The sequence below is a fragment of the Epinephelus lanceolatus genome, chromosome 6 (assembly GCF_041903045.1).
Source record: "Epinephelus lanceolatus isolate andai-2023 chromosome 6, ASM4190304v1, whole genome shotgun sequence".
NCBI lineage: Eukaryota > Metazoa > Chordata > Actinopteri > Perciformes > Serranidae > Epinephelus > Epinephelus lanceolatus.
Genome location: NC_135739.1, coordinates 15,212,649 through 15,224,590, shown reverse-complemented (window position 1 = coordinate 15,224,590; position 11,942 = coordinate 15,212,649). Strand labels below are relative to the sequence as shown.

The 11,942-nt window shown below is 40.2% G+C and overlaps 1 protein-coding gene across 2 annotated transcripts; it reads left to right on the top strand.

Moving 5' to 3' along the window:
- Positions 1-515: 515 nt before the first annotated feature.
- Positions 516-11,904, top strand: plin3 (perilipin 3). Of its 2 annotated transcripts, XM_078168688.1 has the most exons (9): positions 538-656; positions 1,686-1,760; positions 5,626-5,715; positions 5,933-6,128; positions 6,502-6,584; positions 7,891-8,122; positions 9,756-10,096; positions 10,490-10,708; positions 11,091-11,904. In XM_078168688.1, exons 3-9 carry the CDS (start codon positions 5,647-5,649, stop codon positions 11,229-11,231), a joined length of 1,281 nt encoding a protein of 426 aa, XP_078024814.1. In that variant the 5' UTR covers positions 538-656; positions 1,686-1,760; positions 5,626-5,646; the 3' UTR covers positions 11,232-11,904. The 2 variants fall into 2 exon arrangements, with proteins under 2 accessions (XP_033476574.1, XP_078024814.1); XM_033620683.2 differs by lacking the exon at positions 1,686-1,760 and having other exon boundaries at positions 516-656.
- Positions 11,905-11,942: the final 38 nt, after the last annotated feature.

Below are 11,942 nucleotides of genomic sequence, written 5' to 3'. Positions count from 1 at the left end.
TTTGCATGAGTTTATAGATACTTGTTCATAATGGGTTGGACAAACATGTGTATTAGTACTATATGAATATGTACAGACTTCCATTCTGTAGTTGGTGCTGAACTTTTTTTGTCTCCTTTTCTTTTTGTATTGCTCATTTCCGAGGGTGGAGCGTGGGTGACTTGTATTTGTGTCGTTTCTGTTAAAATCTGCACTCCAGCACTCCAGTACTTTAACTCAAATAAAACTAATTTGACTCAGCAATTTTCACTTGCATAGGAATAATATATGACCAGGAGTATCTATACTTTGACTCAAGCTATAAAGTTGTGTACTTTGTCCACCACTGCCATTAATGCACATGTAGCCTATAGGTCATGTTTGTGTATGTTAGCTGAGTGAATGTCGTGTTTGTTGGTTTTTATGTTAACTTATTTACATTTTTTGGGGCCACATGTGACAGCTGTGTTCCACACCGACTGTCACTTCCGTGCTGTGATTCAATTGGTGCAAAGTTTCCAAGACAATCCCACACTCCGCCTTTCTGCCCATAACGTTACTGTGCTGCAGCTCAACGGTCCGGAGAAAGAGGGCCTTGTTGTGGGCTGGACCGGTTCACTGACCAACATTACACTGCAGGTCACGGCAGGACAGAGGAGCAGCAGGCTGCCAGAGAGGTCAGTGGCTGATGTGACAGCGCTGTTTTGCTTTTAAATCAACTTCTCAGAGACGTTGGGCTAAGCTAACATGCTAAGTTAAAGGGAAAGTGAGTATACAGGGAACGTTCTTTTTGACAGTTGAGGAAATAACTGACTATACTTACTTTGCTCGTGTACTGCTCTGACCAGAGCCACGATAAAGTAGGAGGAACCGTCTAAAAGAGGGTTGTAGTTTGCTGAAGTAACGTTTACAAGTCATAGTTTCTCTTTTAGGCTAAAGTTCAGCTATTAACTGGAGGAAATGACAGCTGCTGTGTGGCACGAGCGCGAGGACACCGTGTTGTGTTCAAAAGCAGCTAAAATGCGTTGGAAATCATCCTTTCAGCAGGATTTATATTTGTCACGTAGGAATACTGCTGCGTCTGAATCCTATTTTTGCCATACAACGGGCTTATTCTTCATTAACTGGACTTAACTCCAGTGAGTGCCAACATATTTTGTGTAAGGTGCTTAATATAACATTGTGCTAAGACAATGACCCGTTGTAATGAGGCAACGCCCCACTCGTGACCTCTTAGTGTGGACATGAGCTGTTGGCACGTAATTGGTTTTTATTCCTCTCAAATTGTTTTCTTTAAGGGATTTATAAAGGCCCAAAGAAATGAAAGTGTCCAATACTTTACAATAATAGTATGTAATAGAGTTTCTCCCTCCCATCTTAGCCCAGTAATCATCTCATGACTACATGGAGGGTCATTGCCTCCAGGTTGAGCTCTGAATAAATGCTTTTCAGTCCATGTAAATTCATCTCACTGATCTTGGCCTACACTATTTCAGATAAAGCTGAAATATATTGGACAGTTTCTTTATTAAATACCAGCTCTTCTTTGGTTAATTCACTCTTTACTGGTTTTGTCCACATCAGCATTTCTTTCTTTCTGTCTTATCTCAATCCGTCATATCGAAGACAGCTGTAGTCTCTTGGATCGAGGACAGCTGTAGCCCTCTTTAACCCACTAACTGTTACTGATCTCTCTTTTGTTTCAGCTCCAACACTGTCCCCTATTGCAAGTGTCTCAACAGTTTCTTGGAGATATACCAGCTTGTCCATTTATATCAAAGGTCAGAGTGTTTCAGCTCCGAAGGGAGGGTAGCAGCTTTCCCTTCTCTGAAAGAGGATGATGTGGCTCAACATTGTGAGGATGTGACAAACGGTCATATAACGCAATAGGAAGACGCCAGAAAGCCTTTTTATGAGCTGCAATCACTTGTCAGTGAGATGATGATTTCCAAAAGTAGCTTAGTTTGTGTTGCATAACAGAGTCCCTCTTAATATGTACCGTGGCTGTGAATATTATCTCGGGTTCATCTCACACTTGATAGCAGGGCGCACAGTGTCAGACTTTGCTTTGTAATAAAGCCAGCGAAGATGTCATCAACTGCATCTCAGAAAAACATGTTGCTCAACCAAGCTGTTGCAACAAAATGCAATTTGCAATCTCACAGCGTCTGGTACACCACAGGTCATGAAAACATCAGAGAGTATTTTATTCACCATGACATCTGAAAGAATCTGTGATCAGAATTAGCAGTTGTTCGATAGAAAGGTCATCCACGGTTGAAACAGCTTGTCTTCAGTGTAGTTTCTGGATTTTCTGCATCCCTGCTGGGTTTATTTCATCTTATCTGAGGCTCGTCTCTCTCTGTCAGCAGTTCTTTCTGTCAGGTGCATGTGTAGTCAGATCTACCTAAGTATTTACTGCATGCTGCAGCAACAGGTTACAGCTGTTCGGCTTCACTCCTCACGCTGCTGCTGTATGTTTCCCCAGCAGCATGATCACAGAGGTCATGTTTGTCTTTGGTTCTCCTGCCCTATACATCAGGTCAACCATGATTAACAAATAGTGTGCCAGTAAATACAGGTGTAGCCCACTTATGTCTCTGTGTGCCATCTGGTAGAATGCAGCAGATGCTGTCCACATGTTGGGAGCACCGGCAGCTATCATGCCTCTTTGCTTTCATCACTTGCAACTCTTCATCATGTCATCTATTCATCTGTTGATTATTTCCCTGAATAATTGCTCGGTCTATGACATGTCTGACAATAGGGGAATCATATTTTTTTTTATCATCATTATTTCTCAGAACCCAAAGTAACATCTTCGCCTTGCTTATTTTTTCTGACCAACAATTCAAAACACAAAGATATATATACACCTCCTTTCTGTCTCCTACCTGTCGTGCTATTTATAAATTGAAAATTCTTATGAGTTGTTAAGTGTTGGGGATATCAGCCGTAGAGATGTCTACCCTCTATCCAATTTAATGGAACCAGACGGCACTCAACTTGTGGTGCTCAAAGCACCAGAAAACACATTTGAAAAACTCAAAAGCAGCGTCTCTTTCCAGAAATCATGATCCGGTTACTCAAAATAGTTCATACAGGATCTGTTGTCTTTCTACCAAACTACACCCAACAACTGTATCACCGTGCTGGTCTTTCACAATCCACCCCATGGAAAAAGATGATTTCAAGAGTTGCACCGAGCTAGCTAACATCACAGCTCAGCTGAAGAGGTCACCAATAATGTTTACATCCCACACTCGTCTCGAGCACAAGCCTCTCATCCATAACTAGATGTACGCTTCCTTCTGCACAGTGATCTAGCGGGCAGGTGTGGTTCCATAGAAAGAAAATAGTTCCTACGTGAAACTGCTCACAGCAAGGTCTGTGGTTTATCTTGAGTAGCCAGGTCATGATTTCTGGAAAGAGACATTGCTGTGAGTTTTGAGTGCTTTGAGAACCACAAGTTAAGTGCTATCTAGTTCCATTATATTGGAGAGAAGGCAGACTTCTGTACGACCAATATCTCCAACACTCAACTTACACCAATACAATCTAGACTAAGATTAAAGGTAAGAACATTAAAAAATATTTCAGATTTGAGGGTTAACAATTAATTGATTATCAAAACAGTTGCAGGTAATTACTTAATTGTCTAGTGGGTTTAGCTCCAGATATGAGGCACCATTGTGGCATAAAACCGAGGTAAATTAAAAAAAAAAATAGACAACAGAAAAGGATGTACACACAAAATCGTAAATGCTGCAAATCAATGAACATGACAGCTTTATGATAATATTGGAATTTAGTATGCACAAGTGTCACGACTTTTCTGTAGGGATGCACAATATTGGATATTTTGCCTATATCCAATATGCCCATACATAACAACTTTTTTGGCCAATAGCCCCTACCGATTTCAATATATCCACTTTTTCCCCACCTAATTTTAGTGATCATAGTTTCTTTTGAAGTGGAGTCAATGTTGAATTATGCATGCATATCTTATCATGATGGCCCACCAGCAGATGGAGACATGAAATCGAATGCTTTTCGTTATATGTAATATTCATTTTGTTGTGCAAAATAAGAAAAAGCAAGTTGGCTGATTCTGATGAAGTGCTAATAATATCGTGCATCCCTTCTTTTCTTTATTTGTGAAGATGTTCCCATCTGTTTAAATAAAAGTCGAGTTAGTTGCAGTCTTACATTCCATACAGTATGCCATGAGAGGGAATTTTATCCATACTGCCCACTCCTAGAAGGAACATTCACTCATGTTACCCATCTTGTGTGGAGTTGAGCATTGTACTGATTGAAAAAATTATATGTAATTTCTCCTCCTTACTTCTACCAGAATAGAAATTGAGTGTATAACTGGAGAATTGATTGAATTAATCATGGGTTTATTTGACCCTTCTCTGTGACCCAGTTATTAGATTTAGTTTTTATCGAAGGCATTGTGTTAATGTAAGAGGGTTGTTTTCACTTGAAGCAGTATTTCAGTTGAGTAATTCTTTTGCCCCAGTTTTCATTTAGAGCAATATGTTACAATAGTGGACTTGCAGTATTGCTCAATATTTCACTTGAGAATTTTCACTTGATATAAATGATAGCGAGGTCCATTTTGCCTGCACGCCTTTATGTGAGCTTGTGAACAATCAATCTCCAGGATTAAAGGCCTGCTGGTCCATTCTTACCAGTCCAGTTCTGACCATTAGTCATGCTTTTCTCTTGACTCTATTCCATGATTTCAAATTAGATTTACCTTTGGACCTCTAGAGTTCCTCTCATAATTTATCATGTATGTATTCATTTATGTCACAGCAATAATCAATTTGAGAAACCAGTATGTTTTCAGGATACTGTGCACATACTAAAAAGTATTAAGTGAACTTGAAGGATTAAGCTCCAACTTATTTGTGTTTCACTTTCATCTTGATTGAACAGTTATGAATTTCTTTTAATAAACCTTAGAGGAAGAAATAAGTCTTGTGAGTCTTCCTGTGATGTTGCCATATTAAAACCCACCTCAGCCTCTTTGATGTGCTATTAAAATGCCAGGCTGTGATTCTGGCATTCTATAATAGATAGCAAAGACCATGTCAAAATGATTCTTAAACTCACTCAAGCTCATCCTTCACCCTGCGCTACCAAATATTGGCTTCATTAATCTTTCCATGAGCAAATTCTAAATTTCGCCCAGCCTCTGATGTTCATATTTTATTATTTTAGTCTGCTATATCCTTTTTATAAATTCAAATATATAACTAGGGGAAGTAAACAAGAAAAAAACTAAATGCCAAATGTATCATGATCAATTTTTTAACTTTCAATTTTGACACAGTGTCGAGACTTGAAGTGTTTGCTTGGCTGCACCATTTCATTTTTTAAGTGCAGTTTCATCCTCATTGCATCATAGTGTTGACAAATGAATTTAACATGGTTGAGTTGCCTTTCTGCCCGTATTCTGAAACCGTCTGACAGGACAGCGATTCCATTGCCAAATTCCTCAGACATTTCTTCTCTGCAAGATAAATTAGATCAGCCACTTAAACAATGGATATCAGAGATGTATTTCATCATGCATACCAAGCAATGTGAGGTGACTCTCTGTTTCTGACACTTTATATTCCATGTCAGAGATTGAATCCAGCAGTCACAATGGCAGACAGCAGGAAGACTAATGAGACTGGAGCTGCAGCAGCAGAACCAGCTAATGGAGACCAGCAGGTGAGGAGCACTGTGACCCGAAATGACACATATTATAAAACTGAGGCATATTATGAACTCATCTGACGCTTGATAAGCCACTGTGGGGAATCAATCATTATCCCTAACAGAATACTTAAACTCTGCGCTGAAAAGAGCTTTTCTTTACACAGAAAGGATTATATTTTACATTGTTTATGTATTTTCAGTGACAGTAATGGCTGTGTTTTTGTCCTAGAATGTTGTTTCCCGAGTGAGCAATTTGCCTCTGGTCAGTTCAGCTTGCGAGGCGGTTTCCAGCGCCTACAGCAGCACCAAAGACAGCGTGCCCTTGCTGAAGGGAGTGATGGATGCAGCAGAGAGTGGGGTCCGAACCCTGGGAGCAGCTGCCACCACGGGGTCCAAGCCTCTGCTGGACATTATAGAACCACAGCGTGAGTTCTTCTCTCTGAGCAAAACATGATGTAATGTATTTGCAACGATGGCCTGCTATAAAAGAACATTGCAAGCTTGTTGCACATTAAAGGTGTGAATTGATGTCAGGTCCACTTGTTACCTCTGGGCGAGAATACAGCGGGAATAAAAAAAAAAAGGTTTCTTCTTTTAAGAACAGAATTTCTACATCGTTTACCGGAGGTGTCATCTTTAAAACCCTTTCAGTTCTTACTCCACTGTAAACATGAAACAGTTACTGTTTTTGTTACTTGTTGGCATCACTTCCCACTGATCAGGTTAGCTGAGGATTCTTTTCATTTCAAAAACATTTAATCTTATTCCTCTTGAATTTCTGTTGTGTCCTTGTTCCAGTTGCCACAGTGAATGAGTACGCCTTGAAAGGACTGGGTAAGGTGGAAGAGAAACTGCCTATTCTTCATCAACCAGCAGACAAGGTTGGCAAGAAGCACCTTTTAACTGTGCATTCAGATTTATTAATTATAGTGTTAACCTTTATCACACTAGGACCTGTAACTTTTGAGAACTTACACATTAATGTATCAAGACACTTCAAACATCACTCCGGTCATTAACTCCTTTCGTCCTTTTTGTGTTGAAATGCCTTGTGGGCCTGTTTTATGTTCATTCTGTCTATTTCATTTGAAGCACTTGGTGAATATCATGCCCTTATTGTAAAGCAGTTTGTGCAGGATTTCTTGTATGAAAGGTGCTATACAACTAGCCTTCTAAATAAGTCCACATGTTGTATTAGGTAACCACAGCAACAACATTTACACTTCACAATAGAGTGGTGCAGGGACATTTTTTGTAGGCTAACTTAGAGGTTAACATCACTCTGGTTCCCAGGACAAAAAGCTAATGGGATTTTTCCACTGATTTTTTATTTTTATTGCAGAAAACCAGCTCTGTGGCAACAAAAGTTTTATATGTCTACATGTTTTGTTCAGTAAGATAATGCACAAATGAGCACCACTTTCTTTCTGAAGCGTAAATGCAATCACTATGAGTAAAAAACTAATGATAGGTTATAAAAGAATTACAACATGGTTGCATGACTTCAGTGTCACCACTACAACAAGGCTGTAGTTGGCCTGATGACATTATTTCACCACTTGATAGCAACCGCCTTTTTTAAGACACCTTAAAGCTTCGAAATTTGCGAGTGGTGTTTTTACTGTTGTATTTTACGATGAGCAAAATGTGAAAATCCTCAGCTTCTGTTGACCACAGCCCTTAGTTCAGGCATCTAAACAAAAACCCATTCAAAAAACCATTGTATTCAAGACAAGGGAAACAGAAGGGCAAACATGCTAACTTAATTCCAGGTTTTAGGATTCATTCCTGCACCACTTAATATGTGAACAGCTACTGTTATACCAAGGTAAAAACAATAATCAAGTCATGGGTGAAACTGGTGACAAACACACTGAAAGTAAAGATTGTTTGACAGCAGTCTCTCTTGTATCCTTTAATACAGTATATGGCCATGGTGTAAGTGGGATAAAACACTCAGGGGTGTCCTAAAAAAGAGAAAACACCACTCCCTATCCTCCACCTCATCCTTTCTTTTTCTCGTAGTGGTGCACCCGGCATTACCATTTAGTCTGTTAACTGCTCCTTGTAGGTCAAATTGACTCAAATGTCATATCTGCCGACAGGATAAAAGCTATGTAGAAAATACGTAATAGCACCGCCATTACTCTCCAAGAATGACTCATAATCTGCTGTGTTCTTCCTCAGGTGGTGTCAGACACAGTAGGTATGGTGTACCAGTCGGTGGCAGGGGCCAAGGACGCTGTGCTTGGGGCTGTGATGGGCGGTGTCGAGATGACCCGGGCAGCAGTCAGTGGAGGTATCATGACCGCCATGGGGACCAGGATGGGCCAGATGGTCAGCAGTGGGATGGGCCTGGCCCTGAGCCGATCCGAGGACTGGGTTGACCAGAACCTACCACTCACTGAGAAGGAGCTGGGTCAGTGGATATCCTAGATGTGGAAAGCATAATGAGTCCATAAAAACCAGGGGAGGTGGTAAACCCATATGGTTACTGCTGAGGTGTAGACGGGTGTGTTTTGACAGTTGGATCAAATGAAGCTGAAACAAGGCTGCAGTTGGAATTAATTAATTATAGAAAACAAGTGGCCAGTTTGTCTGGTGTTCATAAAAGATGATTGTAAATAAGTACAGTAGCTGTTCCCCAACTTTTTCTCTATAGCTGCTCGGATAGCAAAGAAATGTCAGGCTTTAAGACCCTGTCAGTAAGCATTCATTTTTTCTTCCCTGATTATATTTGAAAATGTAGAGCTGTTCCACTCCAGTGCTCCATAAATAATGCTGATGGAAACAAAACTTTAATGGTAATAACTCACTTTTAAATTAAATTTTGTTATTTGTAATTGTTAGTCCTTGAATTTACAGATCAGTTAATCAAAGTGGGTGTGATTCCAACTCTGCGTTATAAATTTTAGTGCACCTTTTTAATAGATTCCATAGAAACAAAAGATCACTTTCTGTTCATTCCTTAAATTGCCAGTCGAGATCTGATACCCTACCTTAATCTGATTTGTAGCCCTTTATTTCTTCTTTTTATATTTGCACGTGCAAACAAAAGTAGCATTTAGTTATGTATTGGCATATAAAAAATACACAGCAGTGGTATACCATGTACTTTCAGTAAAGCATTAATAATGCGATAGTTTTGCTTTAAAGAGGAACATGTTGAAGTTTAAGCACAACGATTAGCCTTATATTCCACACATTGCTCCAAGTTTAGTTTCATACACTATATATTGTAGCTGGCCATTTACTTAAACTCAATTTGTTTCATAATCAGTGTGTGTGAATGATGACATTTGCAGTATTTGCCATTGACTGTGAGAGTCAGTAACCAGCACTGTGTCTTTACGTCACTGATCTGTAGATCAAACAGCAAATTTTATGAGACTGTCCAAATGAATTATTATTATAAAGGCAAGACAAGGTAACGTGGCGAGATGGAGGTGGTCGTGACAAAAGTGTTAAGTTCTAAAACAGTGACTGGATCTGAGCACATGAATGGTTGATGCTATTCACAGAGGGAGAGAGCAGGTCATTCCAGTGAACTTCCCCTCTGTTAACTTGGCTCAAGAAGCACCTACAATTTCCAACACTCACAGCTTTGACACCTGCTACTGTGATGTCATGTTATCATGACAACCTGCCATACTCTATATAGCAGCAATACTCCAGAGGCCATTCTTTTGTCTGGAAATGGATGTAAAAATGATGCAACTGCATCGGTTATTGGCAGCAGCAGCAAAGTGCCCATAATGGCAGTACTCGAGGGAATTTGGATTTGTTCAGTGGTTTCTGTGGCTTTTAACAGAGGCACTGAGACAGTGTTACACTGCATACTACAGGTCTTCATATAGCAGAAAACTAAAGGAGAGATGAAGAAGTGCTGATTTATTGTTTGGATTGACCTTTTTTTTTGAGAGTTGGCAAAACTGTATAACATACAGTACTTTAATCACACCTTTATGCTCACACCTACATATTTGAATTTTCAAAACATAAAATATCTCTTTTGAATACACATTTATAAGATTATTACTATTCTCTCTCAGCTGCTGTCGCTGAACCTGTCACCAGTGAGGTGACCACCCCGCCAACCAGCCCCGGCTACTTTGTCCGCTTGGGGAAACTCTCCGCCAAAGTACAGGAGCGAGCCCTAGAGCAGTCCCTAGTCCGTGCACGGCATGCCAGGGACGCCACCTATGCTACAGTGGCTCAGATGACCAGTACTCTGGACCTGCTAGAGAGTGCCCGTACCAGCCTGGGTACCGCCAGTAACCAGATAGGAGGAGCCTCAGAGCAGCTGATGCAACGCTGGACAGAGTGGAAGCAGAAGCAGGCTGGAGCTAGACAGACTGAGTCAGAGCCAGATGGGACCAGCGATGAGGCTGAGGTCAGAGCTGAAGCATTTGGGAATTGAGTTAATGGTTTCTAACAAGATTATTGTTGCATTTGACAACATTTACAGTGTATATTCTGTACATATATATAGCATGTATTCTCCAAAGTGACTTGGAATACCCAATTAAAAAAATCTAAGAGCGTGACAGGGATGAGAACAAAACAAGATACTTGAAATTCAACAATAAATCAGACTTGCATTTTAGAGGCTGACATTGTAGTGTTATGCTCCCACAGATTCATGTGGAGTAGGAGTGATATTACACTGTGTCATGAGAATTGGGAAAGGAAATGGAATTTGGAGGAACAGATATGTTATATCTATATAATCCTCTGCTGATAGCTATAAGTTCTCTTTATTTTTATTCCCACTTCCTGTTAACAGCAGCTGGAATGGAGGGTCCTCTCCATGGTGCATGGTCTGAGCGCCCAGCTGAGATCAGCATGCTCCAACGTGGTGTCAAGTGCCCAAGGTCTGCCAGGTGCAGTCCAGGACCAGCTTACCAGCGCAAGGCAATCAGCTGAAGAGCTGCATTCCTCTCTGGGGAACACCAGCACCATCACACCCCTCCTTCTGGAGCGGAGCCGCCACCACCTGACCCAAGTACTAATTGCACCACGTTGTCTTTACCGCAGCGTTTTGTTTTGCTGCATCAGCTGAGCTAAATATAGTTTAGCGCTTGAAGTTTTAATTTCTGTTTTCAGTGCCATCACTTCTCACAGTTAGTCTTTCCATTACCTTTATATGAGTGCTTGAATAATACCCACGGAGCCATACTTTACATAAACAAACATCCATTCTCAAGGGTGTGTGCTCATTCATATGCATTAATGAAACTAGAACAGTAAAGCTTAGTAATGTACACATGTAACCTCAGTATTTCCTGCCCACAATAGGTTTAGCATATTTTCTAAGGTGAAGTATTTGTTTTTATCGTGGTTGAGTCATTTCGTTGAAACTGATACTAGTATGTGCTTGTTCCCAGGTTCAGCAGTCTCTGGATGGTGTCATGGATTATCTGCTTAACAACACACCACTTAACTGGCTGGTGGGACCTTTCGCCCCTCAGATCACTGAGAAGGCAGAGGATGATGTGGCGATGGAGCAGAGCGGACCACACAAATAGACTTTGTTCTGTTTCTCCATGAGTTAATCAATGTGGTGACAGAAGACTGTTTACTGTAGACGGACCATTTCAAAAAAACACATAACTGCTTGCTTTAATGAAAGAGGCCTTAAATTCATGTAGTCATGTTTTCTTCATTATGTACTCAGCTTTTATTACCTAATAACACTACATTTGTGATGTAGAAGTTAATCATAAGTCAGTTAAACATGACTGAATGCTCTGACCTGTGGCCAAAAAGAATTTACCCATTTGTGCACTTTATTATTTATCCCAAAAGATAAAAGTATTTTTACATGTGTTGAAGATTACTCTCTGTATGTGCCCTGCCCATACTGGTGTTTGAAAAACTTGTGTTAGTGCCTTAAAAGAACTGAAAGCATTCCCAGAGTTAAGCCAAATTTATGCTGCCTGTCAACACCGAGACCATTTCAAGACTCTAAATTCCCTTTGTGAGAGTAGAGCAGACATGAGCATGCAACTTTAATGGAATTTAAAGCCCACAATGCCTTCATGTGTTTTTAGATATGCAGTTGTAATTTCAGTGTTTTAAACCCTGATGGGTTTATGGAAAGCAGCTAATTAAGAGCCAATAACCTGACGTGAATAAAATTTGACACAGCACAGTGTTGGTGTCTCGCTTGATATACTTTAATAAAAGTGTTATTTGTGAGTTTTGTGTTGTTTGTGTGTTTTTGTTGGGGTGGTGGA